Raw genomic sequence first — 20039 nt, 5'->3', positions numbered from 1 at the left:
TTAGGAGTGAGCAGCTGATACTCCGACAACCCAAGCAACTTTCCTAATTTTGCATAGCTCCTCTGTTTGAGCTGCCCCTCAGTAGGGCAAATAGAGGTTGCTCTAGTATTTACTTTAAAAAGCATTTTTAACCGTCACTCACGAGATACAAACCACAAAGGAAGAGATCATGTGATTTGACTACCTAAAAATGGAAATTCTTATAGGTCAGAATAAAATTATAAGCAAAATTAGGTCAAATAAAAATAAAGAAAATGTCTGCAAAATACATCACAGACATAAGGATGAGCGTACTACGTTGGAGCTTTTGCAATTAGATAAAAATAGTGGAAAAGAATGCAGTGAACAAGCAGTTCATAAAAGAAGAAAGCCAAGTGGCAAAGAAGCATGAGAAAACTGTTGAACCTCATTAACCAAAGTAAAACGGAGTCATTAATGCCTATCAGCCTGGCAAAGCTCAAAATGGATGCACAGACTCAGTGTGGGTGGTTGAATGGCACAAGCAGCATCCTTATGCACCCCCGAGGGGAGAGCACTTTGGTAAGAAAAAGTTCTGGGGAGAAATTTGGCCATATAATTTAAAAATACTAAAAATATGTATCTCCATAAGAATTTATGCTAAAGAAATTATAAGATAAATGCTCTTCCGTCTAGAAATTTTTAATGCAAAATGAAATGTGCAAAAATGTAAATATAAGGTTGTACATCTGAGTGTTTTCTAGAAAAGCTAATAACTAACATTTATTGAATGCTTACTTTGTGCCACGGTTCTAAGCTGTTCCCAGGTACTTATCTAACCATCACAGAAAATTCTCTGAGGGAGTACTGTTATTGTCATGATTTTTGTTTTCAGTTGAGGTTTACTGCGGTGGGAATGTATACCAGGTCATACAGCTAATAAATACCTGAATCAGAGGCTTTCGCTTTCCATCCTGAAGTATGGCCACTAGGCTATACCAGCCCTTCCCACGAACGCAGGCAAAGGTTGGAAATGATCCAAATGTTCAACAATAGCAGTGCCCACTGTGGGGATAGCACATTCAAGCTGTGACATACTATGCAGTTGTGAGAAATCACATGATAGAAAAGTCTTTATCAATGCGGGAAATAGGCTCGTAATTGCTTTGTAAAAACAGTAAGCTAGCAAGAAGATCTGCAATTTGATACAATTTTGTTTGAATTTGAATCATGTCAATTTGAAATACTTCAATTTGAGCTAAAAACAGTTTCACTCTATGTGCAGTGTTTGACATAAGCAGAGTCATTCCAAATGAAAAATTAATTTAGAAGCCTGCAGGCCCAGGGAATTATAAACCAGAAGTTATACATATAAGGCTTTGTGGTTTTGCACTAACAGATTTGGGAAGTCTGGTTGTGATATTTTGGATGATAAGCAGGACCTTCCGTGGCTCTCAGCTTATGAAATACTGTGGTGCAATGGAACTTCAGGCAATCACTCTGGTTTTTCTCATGCTGTTATTTTAGCATTCACTGTTGTTGTAATCTAGAAGCTTCTCTTATACCCACTTGCTGTCACTCGTGCATTCATTAGATGAAAAACGTATTTTCAAACAGTAACATTGAAATGGTGGTTTGATCTAATAACTGGCCTTAAAGAAGCCTGGAAACTTCCATAGGATACTTGCTATGCTGTTCATGTAGCAGAGAATACTCTGAACAAAGAACGATGGCGAGAATGCTGAGGAAAGGGAAGGCATCGTCTAACAGATTCCCCTTTGAGGAAGACTGCCTCCTTGACCAAACTGCAGTCAGCTCCTCTGAGCCCTCCCCCTGAGAGCTCCCCACTTGGCGTGCCAAGCCCCGTTTCAGCCAAGAATCCTGCTAAGCCAGCTTACTGAGGATGGCTTTACCCTGACAGCCAATCTAGCTCTTTGTCCTCCACCCTGGATAACTAATGAAGTTGCTCTTAGTAATTTTCCATGGGCTCCCTCAGCCTGCTTGTTGGCTATAAAAGCTCACTTGCCCCTGTTGTATGGGGAATTAAATCCAGCCTCCCGCCTCTACTGCAATAGTCTTGAACAAAATCTGTCTTGTCGTGCTTAACAGGTGTCTGATGCTGAGGGGGGTTATGCTGCCCCAGGCTCTGGGCTGAGTGCCTTATGCATGTTGTGTGATAATGCCTTCATACCTTCCTGAGAGATCAGCGTTATTATCCTCTTTCCTCAGATAAAGAGAGAGGCTCTGAGGGTTAAAAATCACTTGTCTCTGTCCAACAGCTACTAAGGGGCAAGGCAGGACTTGGACCCATGTTCGTCATTAAAGTTGAGATGGACTATGAAAATAAATGTGTGTTTCTAGTCCATTTTACTGACACAGACAATGAAAAAAACGAAATGTGGCAGTCTTCAGTTGAATAGCTGGCAAATACTAGAATAAGCATTTTCCTGCCATCTCCAAATCCAGTGTCACTTCCACCCAGTCCAGACATGGAAGGAAAGTGCTCCTGACTTGGGAACTGGTGGTCGCCAGGGTATTTGGGTCACTGCCCAGGTGGCCCCAGCAGTCAGCTTGCTCAGAACTGCCTCACTCCAGTTTTAAATGGTCTCATGTTTGCCAATTGGTTTCTTTTCTCTCTCTGCGCAGTTTTCACCTCCAACAAAGCCCAGTCACCATGGATGCAAGCGAATTCCGAAGGAGAGGGAAAGAAATGGTGGATTACGTGGCTGACTACATGGAAGGCATCGAGGGGCGCCAGGTCTACCCCGATGTGGAGCCTGGCTACCTTCGCCCCCTAATCCCCACCACCGCCCCCCAGGAGCCAGACACATTTGAGGACATCATTAATGATGTCGAGAAGATAATCATGCCAGGGGTAAGTCTATATCCAAGATCAGAGAACAGGAGGGTTAGCATTAATGTAGCACCTGTTGGGCATCAGGCAATTCATATCTATTATTTTATCTAATCCTTCCAACCATCTTGTTGGAGAGAAACTTTATCATTTCTATTTTATGGCTGAGGCAACTGAGGCCCAGAGAGGTGAGGTGATCAACCTAAGGTCACACTGCTAGTAAGTGATGGAGCCAGGACTGCAACCCATATGGTGTGGGCGCCAAAGGCAGTGAGTGCACTTTCCCCACAGCCCCCAGATCAGTCCCCTGCCCTGAGACCCTGATGCATGAGAGTCATATCTGACCATTGGAGGAAACCAACCACTGGTGGCTGGTTTCAAGGATGTTAATTGCTCAAAATAAAGCATATTCCTAACCATCTTCTGTTTAGCAGAGAGTAAATCCCACGTGTGGAAGAAATGTTTTATTAATTTTATTTGAGAATGGGCGACGTGGTACTGCTTCTGTCCAGAGGCTGACCGCCGAAGCAGCCTCTTTATGGGAAGCCAGTGAGTCATAGCTTGGCCTGTGGTTCCCAGAGGGGCTCAGACAGGAAGGGAGAGGACCAGGACCGGTTGTCACCCCAGAAAGTCTCTCAGAGGGGAGCAGGCAGTTCACATTCAAAGGAAACTCACTACAGCTTTACGTTTCCCCAAGATTTTCCCTGACAAAGAATTCACCTAAAAGCCCATGTGTTAATGTGGGAGGAGGATCTCGGATCCTCAAGTCCATTCCCTCATTTTCAGATGGGACACAGAGGCCCTGAGCCCCCCTTACCTGTGAGCCGGTCACAGAGCCACTGACCCCGGAGCGGGGCTCGGAACTCAAGGATCCGTTCCTCAAGACCAGAGGCCTGCTGCCGTTTCACCCTCCCTGGAGAGTTTCCTTTGACATTTGTACTTTGAGCGAAGTGGAGGATTCCAGTTCTCGCCTAGAGGTTGTGCAAATACACCAAGCCGCTGAGCATCCAACCTCTCCAGGGGCAGGTGTGGTTAAATGTCAGGCAGAGGGTGTGTCCTACTCTGTTCGGGCAGCCTTACAAAATACCACAGGCAGGGTGGCTTAGACAACAAACAGTTCTCACAGTTCTGAGCCTGGCTATCTGAGGTCCAGGTGCAGACTGATTCGGTTCCTGGTGAGGGTTCTCATCCTGGCTTGCAGAAGGCCGGCTCCTCCCTGTGTCCCCACATGGCCTTTCCTCCCTGCAGAGGCCCTACCTTCACCATCTAACCTGGCCCTAATTATCTCCCAAAGGCCCCACCTCCAATACCATCACTTTGGGGACTGGGGCTTCAACATAGGAATTTGGGGGGCCACACGCATGCAGTCCAGAACACGGGGACTACAGAAGACTGGAATTTGAAATATTCCTGCTCAGATAGACGGGGCACTCCCTGTGCAGAGCTGTGCTAGGAAGCGCACGGGCTTTGGGGCAGGGTCCCTGGGGGGGAGTCGAACCGGCCACTTGCCAGCTGTGTGATTGCAGGGAAGGTAGAAGAGCTCTCTGGGCCTCATCTGCAGAGGGAGCATAGGAACATCCGTCCAGGGTGTTGTGTGAGTCGTAGCTGAGAGTGAGACAAAGGCACATGTGTCCCTAGTCAAGAATTGCTCTTGTCCTTTCGCAGGTCTTAGGGCAGGTAGGGAAGAGACACAGTGAGGGCCTCCAGGTTCCTGAATGGGGAGGATGGCCCAGGGCCACACCATTACTCCCGTGGACCCCTTAGAAATACGGAAAATTATGGTTTATGAATGCATTGGCATAAAGGTGAATATACTAATATTATAAAAACCTTTTTTTTCCTTTAACCTGAAAGCTCATGTTTTCTTCTGATTAAAAAAAAAATTTAAGTTTTCCAGGCTCCTGAAAGTATTTTGTGCCCTGGCCACTGGGTCTGCTGCTCCTCACGGCCCGCAGCCTCGCCACCAGCCTCTCTGCCTGAGCCCGCGGGCTCTGACTGGGCTGAGCATCTCCCTCTGTCCAGACGGTTCCCTGGCCCTGCACAGGCCTGCAGCCTCACCAGCCCTGTCCCTCTGAGACGCCCGTTGCTGCTGGCACCGCCCCTCACGTAGGATGAATAGCTTTGTCCTCTTGTCCTGCCCTCACCCTGCAGATGCGGGGTGGCTGTGTTGAGGGAGACCGGGGCTTAAGTCCCCACAACCACGTAAATCCTGCCAAGTACTCTCAGTTCTTGGAGGGTTCCTGGGTGGCTGCCTTCACGATCTGGGCATCTCTCACGCCAGGTCATGACAGTGGACAGTTGAGAGCTAGTGTTATCCAGGAAGAAATGTTTGCTTTTCTCCCCAGACTGAAAATGAGTAGTGTTGGGAGAACGTGTCTACAGCCTTTGGGGATTCTGGAGAAGGTTAGAGGAGGAAGAAACACTCGGGTGCATGTTTTGGTTTAGCGTGAGAGGAGGTTGGAGTTCTGAGAGGTGCAATCAGTTGCCTAAGGTAACCCAGAAAACCGAATGGCTGCCAGACTGGCAGTCAGGAGAGCTCCCAGCATGCGTGCAGTTGCTGTACGCTGGATGAAGAGTGCGGAGGTGCGGGAAGACGGGGAGCTGGGTGGTGTCTCCTGCACACCGGTTAAGGCATTACAACTCTGACTGGAGACTGAATGAGCATCACACAGAGGGCTGGGAGGGAAGAGCGGGGTCCTAAGGGCTTTACTCTGTTCTCACATGACAGGTGTGTCATCAACAAGAACAAATTAAAGAAGCAAAACTGGGCCCCACCCTCATTTTCTCTCCTCCTCTGTCTTCTTCCAACACTCTGAGGTGTTCCCAGCCCATCCTACACGACCACTCCTAGTCTTCCCACCCTAGCTGGGCTTGCAGAGCTCCTGCCCCAGGAACAGAGGTGTCCTTGATCATCCTCTCCTCCTCCTCCTCCTGACGCCTGGGGTGGTCTCGCCGCTGCCTCAGACTCAGGCACCCTGGCTGCACTGGGGGACAGCAGAGACACGGGCTCTGGGGGATGACAGAGCCATGCTTGGCTGGAGGGAACGGATGGTATAGGAGAGTGAGGAGGAGGCTGCAGTAAGAGCAGCTGGAGAAACCTAGTAAATCAGGCCTTTTTTTCTAATACAGACTTTATGTTTTTGGAGCAGATTTAGGAAAACCAGTCTTCTAATGCAATAGGGCCCTCAGGTGCAGCTCCTTCACTGACAAGCACATCTGGCCAGGATTTAAAACACAGTGTTGTTTTGAGAGACTGCATTTGCTGTGGCAAACTGAGGCACCTCCGCTCATGGGGCTGCCTTGCCTTGCACTCGAGTCACCACTCTATCCCCAACAGGTAACCCATTGGCACAGCCCCTACTTCTTTGCCTACTTCCCCACAGCCAGCTCGTATCCAGCCATGCTTGCGGACATGCTGTGCGGGGCCATCGGCTGCATTGGCTTCTCCTGGGTGAGTGTTGGGGTGATCCTTTGGGGGTTCCTGGCAGTGTTGGGGGGTCTTGCCACGGGGACATGACATCTGTACTCATAGGATATGAGCAGGTGACAGTGCCACCTATGTGAGGGGAGAAGGATTCAGCCCTAGAGAGTCCTCATAAAGGAATAGAAATTTGGAATACAGGGAACAGGGAGAGAGAGACCTTTCTGGAAAGGTTTCCACAACCCAAAGCCAATTCTGCACAGCAGTGCTTTTTCAGAGGTATTTGGTATGAATTAAAATTACAGTCAAGGCCCTAGAATTTCTATAGCCCGTGCCCAGGAGTCTGCATTTCTACCAAGCAGCCCTGAGGATTTCTGTATAATGTGCAGTTTGAGAAACACAGCTGCCCTTGTCCCTTCCCTTCTGTTCTCAGCCAGGGCTGCTGTCCTGCGAGAGGCCCCAGCCCATCAGAAATGCCAAGTGATGCAGAGCAGGCATTCTGGAAATGGGGCCAGCTCCTGTGACCACACCACAAGCCCAGTCCCACCTTATCTGGGGTAAAATGCCTAGAAAGATCCCTGCTCAGAAGGGCAGGCTGGGCTGGCTCTTCCTTGTGGCTCTCTGCTCCCATCTCAGGGCTACAGCAAACACAGAGTGCTCAGAAGCAGAGCTGCTGCTGACTGTGCAGGGACCCGGGGCTGCCTGTACCGTGGGGACTTCTTCAAATGCCAGGGTCTGACCCACAGTGTGTACCTGCTTGTGCCTTGGGGCCGAGTGGACTCATGGGTGTTGACTCCTGCTGAGTACAGGCCTGGGGCACGTAAAGGCGATTTCGGGTCATGAACGCGCCACGCTGAGCAGCAGGACCCAGCGGAGCTGAGCACTGTCCCCTGCACCATCCCTCCTCCTCGCTCTTGCTTAGCAGCCCCAAGGGGGAGGGTTGGAGGAGTCCTTCCTGGCTCCCTGCTGCAGACGCCTTAGCTGCTCCTCTGTCAGGTGCCCCAAGGCCTCCCTCTCCACTGGGAGACAGATGGGCATGGCCAGTGTGGCTTCAGTGACCTCCCTTTGTCTCCGAGTACATCCCTCCCCGCTAAAGGACATTTTCTTTCATTAGATACTACAGCAGATTTCATTTCACTCTGCCAGTCCAGAGCCATCCTGTCCCTTCAGGGTGACTTGGCATCCATCCTATTGTGTCTGCTCTTTCTGAGCACTGTCTGATATCTCTGGCGCTTTGGAGAGCTGCCTTGCTGTCTCTAGGCTGTACTGGCTGAGACCTGGGCTCCTAATAGCGAGTACAGGTCCCTATGCCTGGAGCTGGGCTTAGCTGGGATGGTAGGCCCCTCTGGGTGGGGCTGATTAGCAGGAGAAAGTGCTGCTTGTTCTTACCAGAAGAGCAGCATTAGCTGGTGTGCACGTGGAGGCAGAGAGCACCCCTGAGCACAACAATGAGCCCCCCAGGGAGGTGGCGGCTCAATCCATCTTCAGGTGGGACCCACGGCCAACCTACCTCCCCCTCTCAGTGTGCAGTGAGAGGGGAGAGTATGCAGAGTGCCATCTCGAGAGCCTAGAAGGCAAGGTCTGTGAGCTGCCGAGGGCTCCCAGAGGGTTCAGGCGGCCCAGAGCCCACCTCCTCGACTCAGGATAGTCTCATTCCACTGACTTGTGACTATGGAGGAGGGTCCTCCAGTGAGCCTTTCTAGATCCTTCTGTAAATAAACAGGTGGCTAAATGAGCCAGCGCACAGTGCCAGTGTGGCGCAGCACGGTAGAGTAAGGTTGTTACTGTGGGCTATGCCTTCCTTCCCAACCATTCTCCCTTGACTCTTGGTCAAGGGGCATAAGTGTGAAACTTGTTTCAGGCATTTGAATAGCGCCTGAAATTGGGCAGTTTTAACCGGGGGTTCAGTGGGAGATTAAACTCTGTTGCTGCTCCCAAAATTCTGCAAGAACTAGCTCCTTGCTCTGGCACCAGGCCCCAGAGAATTGGAGTGAAAAAGGGTAAGGGGAAGAGGGTGACATCCCCAGGGATCCAAGTCTGTGGGTGGAGGACACAAGGTCACCAGCAGAGATGTGGGAACCAGTAGAGCTTTGTACACAGAGAGCATATCACGTCCTGTGGCCGATCTGGGATCTGCGGAGTATGGTTCCCTCTGTTCTCCAAGTGTGGGAAAGAAGAGGAATCTCCTGTGTGCCAAGCTGTCAACACCAGTCTGCCCTGAGTGGCCCTCAGGGATGTCTTAGAGCTGCTGGGAGGGAGGGGCCTGCTGCCGTGGACCCAGTCTCTGCCACTGCTTCTCCCTGGAACTCTGCGATGGAAAAGCAGACAATCACATGTAATTCTGCCCAAGGATGGGGCTTTTGAAAATGTTTAAAACCTTTTGTTAAATTGATAAAATCTAAGTGGCGGGAAGTAACAAAGTTATTCTCTTTGTCTTACCCCTTTGTCGCAAGCTGGTAGGAAGCTGAAGGCAGCTGCCCTGTGCTTAACTCCTTTCTCCCTCCCATGGCAGGCTGCGAGCCCAGCGTGCACAGAGCTGGAGACTGTGATGATGGACTGGCTTGGGAAGATGCTTCAGCTGCCAGAGGCATTTTTGGCTGGGAACGCTGGAGAAGGAGGTGGAGTGATCCAGGTGAGGCAGGGAAGGGCGGAGAGTCCAGCTTTCTGGGATGCATGGCTTTCACAAAGGGACCACAGCTGTAGGTGGACAAAAGAGACACTTGTGCTTCTTGTTGCATCCTCACCTTTCTCCTGGAAAACAAGCAAAGATGAGTTATTATGAGAACTCGGGATGTGGATTTGGATCCCGGTGCCACCTCTTACTCACTCTGTGGTAGATAGAAGAGTGGTTATTACTCAGCAAGCGTGTAGTAATAAAAACAACTACATTTTTGTTGTGTTCCCCATTGCCAGCCACCATGCCCGAGCACTTTCCAGGCTTTAACTCATTTAATTCTCTCAACAACACTCAATTAAAATACTCCCATTTTACAGGTGAGAAAACTGAGGCACAGAGCAGTCAGGTAACTTGCCCATGGGTTCCCAGCTGGTAAGTTCTAGAGCTGGGGTCTGAGCCCACATCTTTCTGACTGCAGAGCCATGATCTTCACCACCAGTCAGGGCCATCCTCAGGCAGTAGTGGCAGCTGTGACCATGTGCTTTGATGGCTTCTAGAAAGTTCTATATCTATGGGAACCAACAGTTCGCCTAAAGATGCTGCCTCTTCTGTGTACCAATTTAATTAATTCTCTTCATTTGACATGTACTGTTGACAGTAACCGTCAGGAGACATGACAGATGCAAATGACGATCATGATGGAACATTTGTTCCACCAGAGTCTGCAGGACAAACTCCACTAGGAAGACAGGTTTTATGCTGGTTTTTGTTCCTAGCATGGAAGATGGACTCTGTTGAACCCACCACCCTCCCTGATATCATTTTTCTCGTGTCAAGTATATGATAATATTTGGAAAGCACTGTTAACTTTGGGGGGAAAAAGGGATTTCCTTTTTCAGATATCAAACTTTCAAATGCTCTGAGAATTTGTTAAGGCAGCTATTATTCTGCCCATCTGACAGATGAGAACACTGAGGCATAGATGCCTTTGTATGCGATCACCCGGCTGGTGGGTGGGGCAAAACTAAACTAGGAAGCCAGCTCCCACTTTCCAGTGTTGAGACTACTCATACAGAGGGGGTTTTAAACTCCCACGTGTCAGTTTTCTGTTGCTGTTGTAACAAATTTTGGGGCTTAAAACAACACGAACCTATCGTCTTACATTTCTGTAGGTCAGGAATCTGACATGGGTCTTACTGGGCTAAAATCAAGGTTGACATTTCAAAGGCTCCAGGAGAGAGACTCTTCCCTTGCCTTTTCTAGTTTCTAGATGCTTCCTACATTCCTTCGCCATGGTCCTCTCCTCCAACTTCAAAGCCAGCAGTGTTCATCATTCTGACCCTTCTTTCCTGGTCGCATCTCCCCCTGACCACAGATGAGAAAGGTTCTCCACTTGTAAGGCCTCATGTGATTAGATTAGGTCCATCTGGATAACCCCAAATAATCCCCCATGTCAAGTTCAAAGTTCTTAACTTAATCATATCACATCAGCAAGTCCTTTTTTCCATGTAAGGTAAATATTCACAGGTTCCAGGATTAAGACCTGGACATCTTTGGGGGCCATTATTGTGCTGACCACGTGTAGTATGTGTCAGAGTCATGGAGGGGGTCCTAGGCTCTCCAGAGATTCAGATTCGACAGGTGTTGGGTGGGCCCAGGAATATGCATTCTAACATGCTCCTCAGGTCTTTCTGATGCAGCCATCCCAGACCCACTTTGATAGACAGACCATGTGCCATGACCAATGGCTGACTTCTCTGTGAGCATCAGGCCAGTGTCACTAGGCTCAGAACCATTCCCTCTGTCCTCTCCTGACTCACAGTCTTTGGTTATCACACTTTCTATCCTACATCAGTGATTTTGAGCAGAGAGCCGATGAAAATGAAACATTGGCCATGTTGTAAGCAAAGCTTCAAGATGGTGCTGTGAACTGGACTTAAACAGAGCAGCAAATGCCAATGTTTCAGTTCGCCTGGACAGTTTTCTTCTTGTCAGAGGCCATGCAGCCCGCCAACCTCCTTGGCAAAGACCACACACCAAGATAGGCTGTCTATGCAGCCTTCTGGCCTTGAGGAAAGAGGCTGCCGCACAGGGTCCCCCATCGTGCCCCGTCAACTGCATCTTGTGTGCGTGGAGGTCAGGCAGCTTTCCAATCTCTCGGACACTTGTCCTGATTCTCTAGAGATGCCGCTGCCATCCTTCTCTGATGAAGAGCAGAGCCAGCTGTTGACAGATGAGAAAGCAGCGGTAAGGAAGAAGGAGCGCGGTGCTGGAGGAGGCGCTTTAGTTTCCTATTCTGTTTGACTTGATTCCAGGTCTGGAGGTGACCTAACTCTTCACCAGCCTGGATGCTTGCAGCAGACTCACTTTTTCTTTGTAATTCCACACGTGTTACCAAGGTCAACTTTTTTCATTTGTTCCATTCATTTTGGCTGCCCCCGGCCCCCCACACCCCACCACCCCCAGCATTTGGTAACCCCGATTAATCTGAGACTCAGTGTTTCTTCACCTGGGACATTTTTCTTCTCCAATGCCTTAGTTATTGTTCATGGGCCAGTTCTGCTCTGTTTATCAGGAGCTTCAGTTTTCCACAGTTTTGGTATCTCTTCCAGAATTTCTAGCTTTCTTTTGTTATTTCCCCCCACCTTTTTTTTTTTTTGGCCATTTTGTCTTTTATATTTAGGGGGACTTTCTCATGGTTTTCTGTACATCATGGTTTCAATTTTTCACACTGCCAATTTATTGCCTTCTATGTCAATTTTCGTTCTGTTATTCCACTTAAACAAAAGTTTTGTCCCCTTTGCACTTCTGAAAACTGGATGTCCATTGTGACAATAGAAAATATTCAGGAACACTTTGGAGCATGCTTCCTCCAGTGTTATTTCAATACCTGCGTGTGTGTGTGTGTGTGTGTCTGTCTCCATGTGTAAAAAAAAAAATTGAGATAATACAATACATACCCACAGATTTTCTGTGTGGTGTTTTAGTTACTCTTTTATTGTGAGCATTTCCCATTATTTGAATATTCTTTGAAAATATTACTATTGCATGATTTTCTATGATGTGTCACAATTTATATAAATAATATATGAGATACTTATGTTTTTTCAGTTTTTCTCTCTTATAAATAACATTTCAGAGGACACTTAGGATGAGGTGCAGCAATCTAAGATCATCAGCTTCCTGCTGGGCTTTCCTGGCCAAGTCCATAGTCCCCATTCATGTACCACCAAAAATCAAAATAAAAAAAATAAAAAGAATGTTTCTGGGTCATTGGATGTTACACCTCAAACAATGTCACATTCAGTTCTTTCCAGCAGTGCAAGATGTTTCCTCTAATTTGACGCTTCTCAAAGATCTTACAAATACCCCATAGTGTAAGTTGTGTCTATTATAATAATAGTTACTTTTTATTGAATGCCTACTCTGAGCTAGGCTGTGTGTTGACTTATTTCTTGTTCTATATGTTATCATTTTTCAGTCTCCAAATATTGATGAGGATTGATTGCATTATTGATGATCTTTTCTGTAGATGAGGAAACGGAGGACCCAAAAGGTTGGATGTCACTCCCAACAGCATGAGCTAGCTAGAGGCAAAGCCAGCACAAATGCAAACGGGACATGTGAGTGTTACACCAGCTCACCTCTGACCCTTTGTGCGGATTAGTGTCCGGAGGTGTGCATGCTGCCATGAATTAAATCTTTCATTTATCTTTTCCTTAAAGACAAGCCCATTTTCCAGAGACAGTGGAAGCCCTAGAATTTGGTTGAGAATAATCCTGGCATCTCTTGGTCCAGGATTCAACACAGATTCCCTTGGAGCCCAATTTACTCAGTGTGCTGAATGAAAGCAGGCAACGTGTCTGTGTTTGAGGCAGGAAGCCCCCCTTCCCAGCTGACAAAGCTCATTGTCCATAATTTGCGAGGACTCAGAGGGCACCCGAGCTGGGTGACAGCCGTGGGGCCAAAGCTGGACGCTGAGCCCCTCAGAGCTGTAATCACAGCTGCCAGGTTTTGGCGCAGTGATGGGCATCTGAGTCAAATGGCAAATCAGCCTCTGAGCTGGACGAATGGGGCCACAAAAGTGGTCTCTTGATTGGGTTTGAAAACTCTCATGGAAGAAAAGCCAATTTCCTGCCATCTGTGGGGTGACACTTGAAAAACCCGGATGAAAGGATATTTCTGCTCACAGCATTAGCAGCCCAGCATCAGTCTCACCAGCACTTCCTTCTGCCTCTTAGCGGGCTTGCCATGGCAACCTTTGTCTGCTGTGAAACAGCAAAGGTATCATTATGCTCTCTTATCACAAGAACAGTCACCTCCTACTCCTCCCTCCAAAAGATCTGCTTCCAACAAAGGGCAGAGAAATCGACTTGTCTTCCGGCTCCAGTTGGTCAAACTGTGCTGTCTGCCTCAGAGCTGCTGAGTTCTGGATGCTCCACTGACAGTTTGTTTCACTGGGCATTTTTTTTTTTAAATCACTTTGTTGCCTGAAGGTGGGGAGTTTTCTCTTAGGACATGGACAGAGCCCAAAGGAAAACGCATAATGAATTGGCACGGTGATTCAAAGCCTTTCATTAGAATGTGGTTCAGAGAATGAATATTTTGAGGGTAATGTGAGTTCTAAGGCCTCAGACGCGGGTGGAGTTTAGAGAGGGGGGCCACAATCCCATGTGAGTGTTGAGGTGGGAACAAGGATTCCCATTCTGGGAGCTACCCCTTTCAATAAGCGTTTCACATTGCATTTCCATTGAGAATGAATGGCGTGATGGGTGGATCCATGACACAAGATGCGGGGGAACAGGAGAAAAGCAGCCACATGGGAGGGGAGGAGTGTGAAATCTAGTGCCTGCCCTCACACAGCTTGGATTTCACGGGATAGCTGAGTTAGCTTTGCCAGCCCAATTTCTTTAACCATATCCAAAGCCATTTGTTATAAAACCGTATCTAAAACAACTGCTATTGTAATAATTGTAAATGGTTTTGAAGAAATATAAAACCCATTTTAGAGGCTGAATTAAGATTATATATATATATATTTGAGTCCATGCGTTAGAGCTACAGAACTATGAGTAAATGCATTTGTCTTTAGATTTTTCGTCTTCCCAAAGGATATGAGTTGGCTAAATAGAATAAGAAAAGGCATTGAAACAGTAAAATAAAATAAGTCAGGATCAATGGAGCGAGGATGGAATGTTAGCGAAAGAGGTTGACCTCCTCAATTATTTTATTGTCTATTTTCCTGTAAAACTCTGAAATTTCTTTCCCATAGTCAACAAAAATCTACCTTTTATTTTTTCTCTCTAATGTTAATACTGTTCGGTTGATGGGTTTCTTCTAGGATTTACTTGACTTTGAGGTCATGAGCAGGGAGAAGGGGGTAAGGGAGCCCCAGGCAGCCTGAAGAGACACATGTGGGCTCATTCTTCACCCTGCCACTCACTAGCTGCTGATTTGGGGCAAATTAGTTAACTTCTCTGAGCATCAGTTTCCCAGCTGAAGATGAAAAAGTTTAAAAACAGGATTATTTTGCAAATTAAATGGGATAACATGGTTGGTGCTAAAGTCATTTTATCCTTCACCCACTCCCAACCTCAGAGGAGTGAAGTTTGCACTATTCTTTACTACTTTGCCAAAATAAGTTTTTGACATTAGTTGTATTGGTTTCCCAGGGCTGTCATAACAAAATACCACAGATTAGGGAGCTTAAACAAGAGACGTTTATTCTCTCATACCTCTGGAGGGTGGAAGTCCCAGATCAAGGTGGCAGCAGGGTTGGTTTCTCCTGAGGCCTCTCTCCTTGAGTACAGATGGCCATCTCCTCACTGTGTCCTTGGTGGCCTCTCCTCTGTGTACAGGCATGTCTGTGTCCTCATCTGTCCTTGCAAGGACACCAGCCAGACTGGATTAGGGCCAACTCTAAAGACTTCATTTTAGCTTAATGATCTCTTTAAAGATCTTATCTCCAAAAATGGTCACATTCTGAGGTAATAGGGGTTAGGACTTCAACATATGAAATATGGGAGGACACAATTCACCTTATAACATTAGTGATTGAGGGAAATCCTCTAAGGCAATTCCTGGGTCTTGAGGAAAAAGTAACCCGTTTATAAACAAATATAAATTTTTTTGTTCAAGTTGCTATGCACACAGCTAGGCTTAGATGCTGGTACCCTGGGCTCTGTCTCCTCTTCTGATGGACACAGGAGCAGCACCTCCTAGGCCAGGCTGTGAGGATTGCATGGGAAAATGCCTGCAAAGCAGTTCTCACCATACCTAGTACCCAGTAAGTGCTCATAAATGATGGCTATTCTGTTATCTGAAATAGACAAAGCAATGTTGAAATAACAATCAGAGCTGAGGTGGCAGCCACAGGTTTCAGATGTTTCCCATGCACAGGAGAGCAAATTTTGCAATTTCAGATTCATCGTTAAAGAAATATATGCAGACCCAATAATACGTCTCCCAACCAGTTTAGATATGGATTCCTTTGCTGTATTTGAAACTCATTTCAACTTTTTCTTTGATTTAGGGAAGTGCCAGTGAAGCCACTCTGGTGGCCCTGCTGGCCGCTCGAACCAAAGTGACGCGCCGCCTGCAGGCCGCCTCCCCGGGGCTGACACAAGCCACTATCATGGAGAAGCTGGTGGCCTACTCCTCCGATCAGGTGAGTGTGTTGGCCCGAAGCCCCACCGAGCCTCCAAGATCCAAATGTTTTCCTTTACGTCAAATCAAAACAGAATAAAACCGTGCAGCTTCATTTCAAATCCAGGAGGAGTTCCTCTGGTATCTCCTAGACAGAGCCCTGTGCTAAAGAGAAGGTGTGGGCTGCAGGCTAGGACTTAGTAAATCAAGCTGAAAAGAAAATAACTGTGGTGCGAGATCACCGGGACTGGCTCTGTTGCCAGTGCCACCTGCTCTGGCTTACACTGAGGTCAGCTGGGCCACCTCCGGAGTAGCATGGTCGAGACATTGGACAAGGCTCTCAAAGACCTGGGCTCATAGCCCAGCTCTGCTATTTTGAGTTTTGTGATCTCAGGCAAATCACATAAATTCTCTGAGCTTTTTTTTTTTTTTTCCCAACAAACAGGGACAAAAGCCCCTGCCCCTTGGTGTTGCTGCTCTGCCAGCTAGTGACAGGACTAAGACAACGGATATGCAGGTGCTTCGTAAGGTTTAGAGAATTCTATAAATAGGAGCCTGTAGTGTGACTTCAATGGCCAGCCCATTCAAAAAGATTAAAAAGCAAACAGAATTGTGTGAGAAGGAACAGAAGGGAAGAGAACTGAGCAGATGCAGAAAGTAACCCCATGAGGGAAATTCTAGTCAAGAGGGCACAAAAGTTTACCGTGCACCACCCTCAAGATTTTGGATTCCACAGGGAATAGCTGATCCAGCTTTGCTGATATATGTATCTTTAATGAATTTCTTAAGCCAGGCATTTCAACTGTGGCAGCTTTGTTCTAGTTAATAACGATAGGTAGCCTGAAACAAATACAGTACCCGTATTTCAATGCTTACTCAGGAGGATTATATCTCTCTGTGTGTGTTCTAACTCCACGTGTTAGCACTACCTATACATGAAGAAAATTATTCATTTATATTTATACTGCCCTGTTTCCCAGAAGGACATGAGGAGACAAAAAAATGCACCTGTCGTACTCAGTAAATATGTGTTGAGATAAGTTGCTATGAATGTTAGAGTGTATCCTTTCCAGATGTGGTTTCTGGGAGGGAATTTAGCCCTAGAGAAAGTAATTTGTGATGCTTTCTCGATTCTCCCAAGGAGGGTGCATGGCTAGGACCGTTCCAGGTGCACAGGAGTTAGGTGAATTCATGACATCCAGTGGACGGCCTTGGGCTCCAGGGTGTAATTCTTCTGTGGCCCTCCAGTCAGTTTCCCCAGGGGCAAGGCCAGATGCAGCGCTTTAGGTGCACACTGTTCACTGAGGAGGGCCCTCTTGGGAAACCTGTAAGAGTTAGGGAAGCAAGATGAGGCAGGGAAGGAACAAATAAGGATGTGGTCTCTGAGAACTGAGAACATCTTGCTGTAGCCTGGCCCATGTGGGCTCCACTGGTGCATGAACCACCACAGAGCACAGAGCTGCCCCTCCTCAAGGCAATGAGACAGGCTTTTGTACATATGCATAGTCAGTCCTGCAGGGGTGGGTGCAGAAGGCAGCTCTGCAGAGAAGGGGCCAGCTGGAAGCCATGATCAGCCAACATCTACCAGAACTGGGAGTGGACGCCTAGGCCACACCAAGGGGACCTGGGCAGGACACAAAAAGCTTCTACTCCGGGAAGCAGGTGCTTTCTCCATGAGAGAACCGTCTCTCCTGGACAATTCAAAACACCAGTGGCTTTGGTGACAACCCCTGTTGTCACTGCTCCCCAGGCCCCTGTCCACTGCCACACCAGCCTTCCTGAGACTTCTTACCTCCAATTGCCTAATCCTGTGTTGAAACTACATTTCAGGCCAGCATTAACCCCAGGACGCATAGGGTCAAGGTGTTGGCTATACATTTATAACCTGATCATCTCAGTCATCATCTGAAGTTAAAGACAACGCACAAAGTTCATGAAAAGAATAGCTTCCTAGAGCTGTCAAGAGCTTCACAGGTGATTCTAGAGCCTCACAGGAGAAGAGGAAGGATAGTAGCTTATTTAGTTCCCTCTACGCCAGGCACTGTACTAGGATTCCACATCGTTATTTATCATTTTCACAACTAAGCTTTGAAGTGGGCATTGGTTGTTGTCTCATTGTGCACAGGAGGCATGGAGGTTCCCTCTGGTAGCCTGCTAGGGTCAGAGGGAAAGGGCTGCAGTCCACCCAGGCCCACATGGTTCCAAAGCCTGTGCTTCTCACTGGGCCCGCCTCCGTCCCGGAGGTTGCTGTTTGGGAGCTGCACCGCAGCAGCAGCAGTGAGGCCCCAGGACAGGACCAATCATGAGACAGTGATGGTGGTGCTGCAGGGCAGAGGGCGGCGACTTCAATAAGACTTGGCTTTCCTGGGAGTCCCTCAGAGAGGAGGGGTCTGCCATCCAACAAAGATGCCATGTCTTGGCTTCCTTTCTCCAGACACTATTTACTGAGCATCTGATTGCTAAGCTTGGCCACCACACTGCCCAAGGCCCCGCAGTGAGAGGCAGGGCCCAGATATGAAGGCAGGTATTCTAACTCCACTTCTGGGGTATGCCTTCCAAGACCTCACTGCTTGCTCTCAAGTCAAACCAATGAATGAGAAACATCACCAACATTGACCCAGCACTTTATCTTCTAAGTGTCTGATTCATTAAACTGGAAAGCAAGATTCCACACGACCTGAAACAACTCCAGGAGTGAAGGTATGGGGAGAGGGAGGAAAGGAGAGCCGTTCTCTCTGCATTGTGGAATGAAAGGAGCTGCCAGCTTGAAGTGGTGGGAGCTCACTGCAGAGCCAGGGGCTTATAGCTACTGCATGGAGCACGCCTGCACGAGACAAACTCTGCTGCTTTCTTTCTAGGCACACTCCTCGGTGGAAAGAGCAGGACTAATTGGTGGAGTGAAATTGAAAGCCATCCCTTCAGATGGCAAGTTTGCCATGCGTGCTTCTGCCCTGCAGGAGGCCCTGGAGAGAGACAAGGCAGCTGGCCTGATTCCTTTCTTTGTAAGTTCAACAGCACTTGCTGCAAATGGAGCCGTGGGCCGGGGGGGGGGGGGGGGGGGGGTTCCAGGGCCACTTCCCAGGCTGCCTTGGTGGTCACAGGCCAGGCGGTACTTACACTGTCAGCCTGCCTCTCCTTGAGGAAGGCTGCAGGAAGACTCCATTTATTTTCCCTCCTGCTCGTGTTAATCTCAGAAAGAAGGAGGCAGAGAACCCCATCCTGGAGGGTTCTGCTTCCCGTTAGAAGTGGCACCTTGTGATGGCCCATTGACAGCACTTTGTGCCATGAGGAGTATATGACCGATGAGTGAACTGAATAAAAAATAAAATGGAAGGCGTCGCTGCCCAGACCAGTGTTCTCAGTAGCTGCTAAGACTCATCATTAGCAGTGACTAATTAGAGCTAAAATATCTAACTAGCCAAATAGCGCCTGATTTTCTTGTGCACAGATAGGCATTTTCCAGTGGGGAAGAAATAACTGGCATTGCAGCTAGGACTGGGACTGGTCATACCTGGGGTGGCCACGGCAGTGTGTGGTGTCTGCGACTGACACGTCATGTGTGACGGCCGTTAAAATGTGTGATCATAGCACTAGCCCTGGGAGTTCACCAGGCTGCACTTTGTAGTCACTTGAGGAGCTGTGAAAAAAATACTGAAGCCCAGGCCTTGATCCAGTTTAATTTTACCAGAATTTCTAGGGATGGAGCCAGGCTGGAAAGGTTTCACAGCAACTTCAAGATCCTCGTATGCGTCCAGGGTTGAGAAACAGTGCCCAGATGGACACCTTTCAGCATCTGGGTGTTTCCTAGCTGTTAGAGCATTCTAGGTTTGAGAGACTTTATGAGCCACATGTTAATAACAGCCACTATATTTACTTATGATTAATCTTTGAGACAAAGTTTTTTTCCTCCAAAAAATTGTTTTGGTCAATTCAGATTACTGATCATTTATTGACTATCTAACATGTGACTGAGGAAGGCATGGAGGGTACAATTTTATACAAAATTTGGTCCAGATTCAAGGCGTTCCCATAGGAATCAGGAGTATAAGCAAATAACTGTCACATAGAAGGAGCGAGAATTTTCAGAGGCTGCACGTAGAACGGATGCTGGCCAAGTCATTTTGGCGGGTGCGGCAGGCATCAGCCAGTGGAGCCAGGCTGAGCTGTCACCCTACCCCGACATCTGTCTCAGTCACCCCTCACTGCTTATTTTTCTCGGTTGCATGTATTACACCTGACACACATATTTATTTTTATGTTTGTTTGCTGTCTCCCTCTTCCCACCAGAATGTGAGCTACGGGAAGGAAGGGTCCGTTTAGTCACAGCTTCATTCTCAGCTTCTGGAAGCTGTGCCTGACACTTAGCGGAAGCTCAATAAATATTTGTCAAATAAATAAAGATTTAGAAGGAAGATCATTCCAGGCAGAAAGAAAGATTACCCTTGTAATTTCCACATACAATTTCACCACAATTTGGAATGATTCTATTTAATTGAAGTAAAATCTTTTGAACCTATATTGCCAATTTTAAGACTCACAAGAAT

The 20039-nt window shown here is 47.6% G+C and overlaps 1 protein-coding gene across 3 annotated transcripts in view; it reads left to right on the top strand.

Moving 5' to 3' along the window:
- Positions 1 to 20039, top strand: part of DDC (dopa decarboxylase) — a 90596-nt gene that overhangs the window by 13159 nt on the left and 57398 nt on the right. For all 3 annotated transcript variants that reach the window (XM_046669420.1, XM_046669418.1, XM_046669419.1), the window contains exons 2-6: positions 2605 to 2833; positions 6150 to 6263; positions 8746 to 8865; positions 15383 to 15517; positions 18354 to 18497. In XM_046669420.1, coding sequence (XP_046525376.1) covers positions 2633 to 2833; positions 6150 to 6263; positions 8746 to 8865; positions 15383 to 15517; positions 18354 to 18497 — 714 coding nt within the window. In that variant the 5' untranslated portion in view covers positions 2605 to 2632. The remainder of the gene's footprint in view (positions 1 to 2604; positions 2834 to 6149; positions 6264 to 8745; positions 8866 to 15382; positions 15518 to 18353; positions 18498 to 20039) is intronic.

The sequence above is a fragment of the Equus quagga genome, chromosome 8 (assembly GCF_021613505.1).
Source record: "Equus quagga isolate Etosha38 chromosome 8, UCLA_HA_Equagga_1.0, whole genome shotgun sequence".
Taxonomy (NCBI): Eukaryota; Metazoa; Chordata; class Mammalia; order Perissodactyla; family Equidae; genus Equus; species Equus quagga.
The sequence above is the reverse complement of the archived record's forward strand: the minus strand, read 5'-3'. Positions and strand labels throughout refer to the sequence as shown.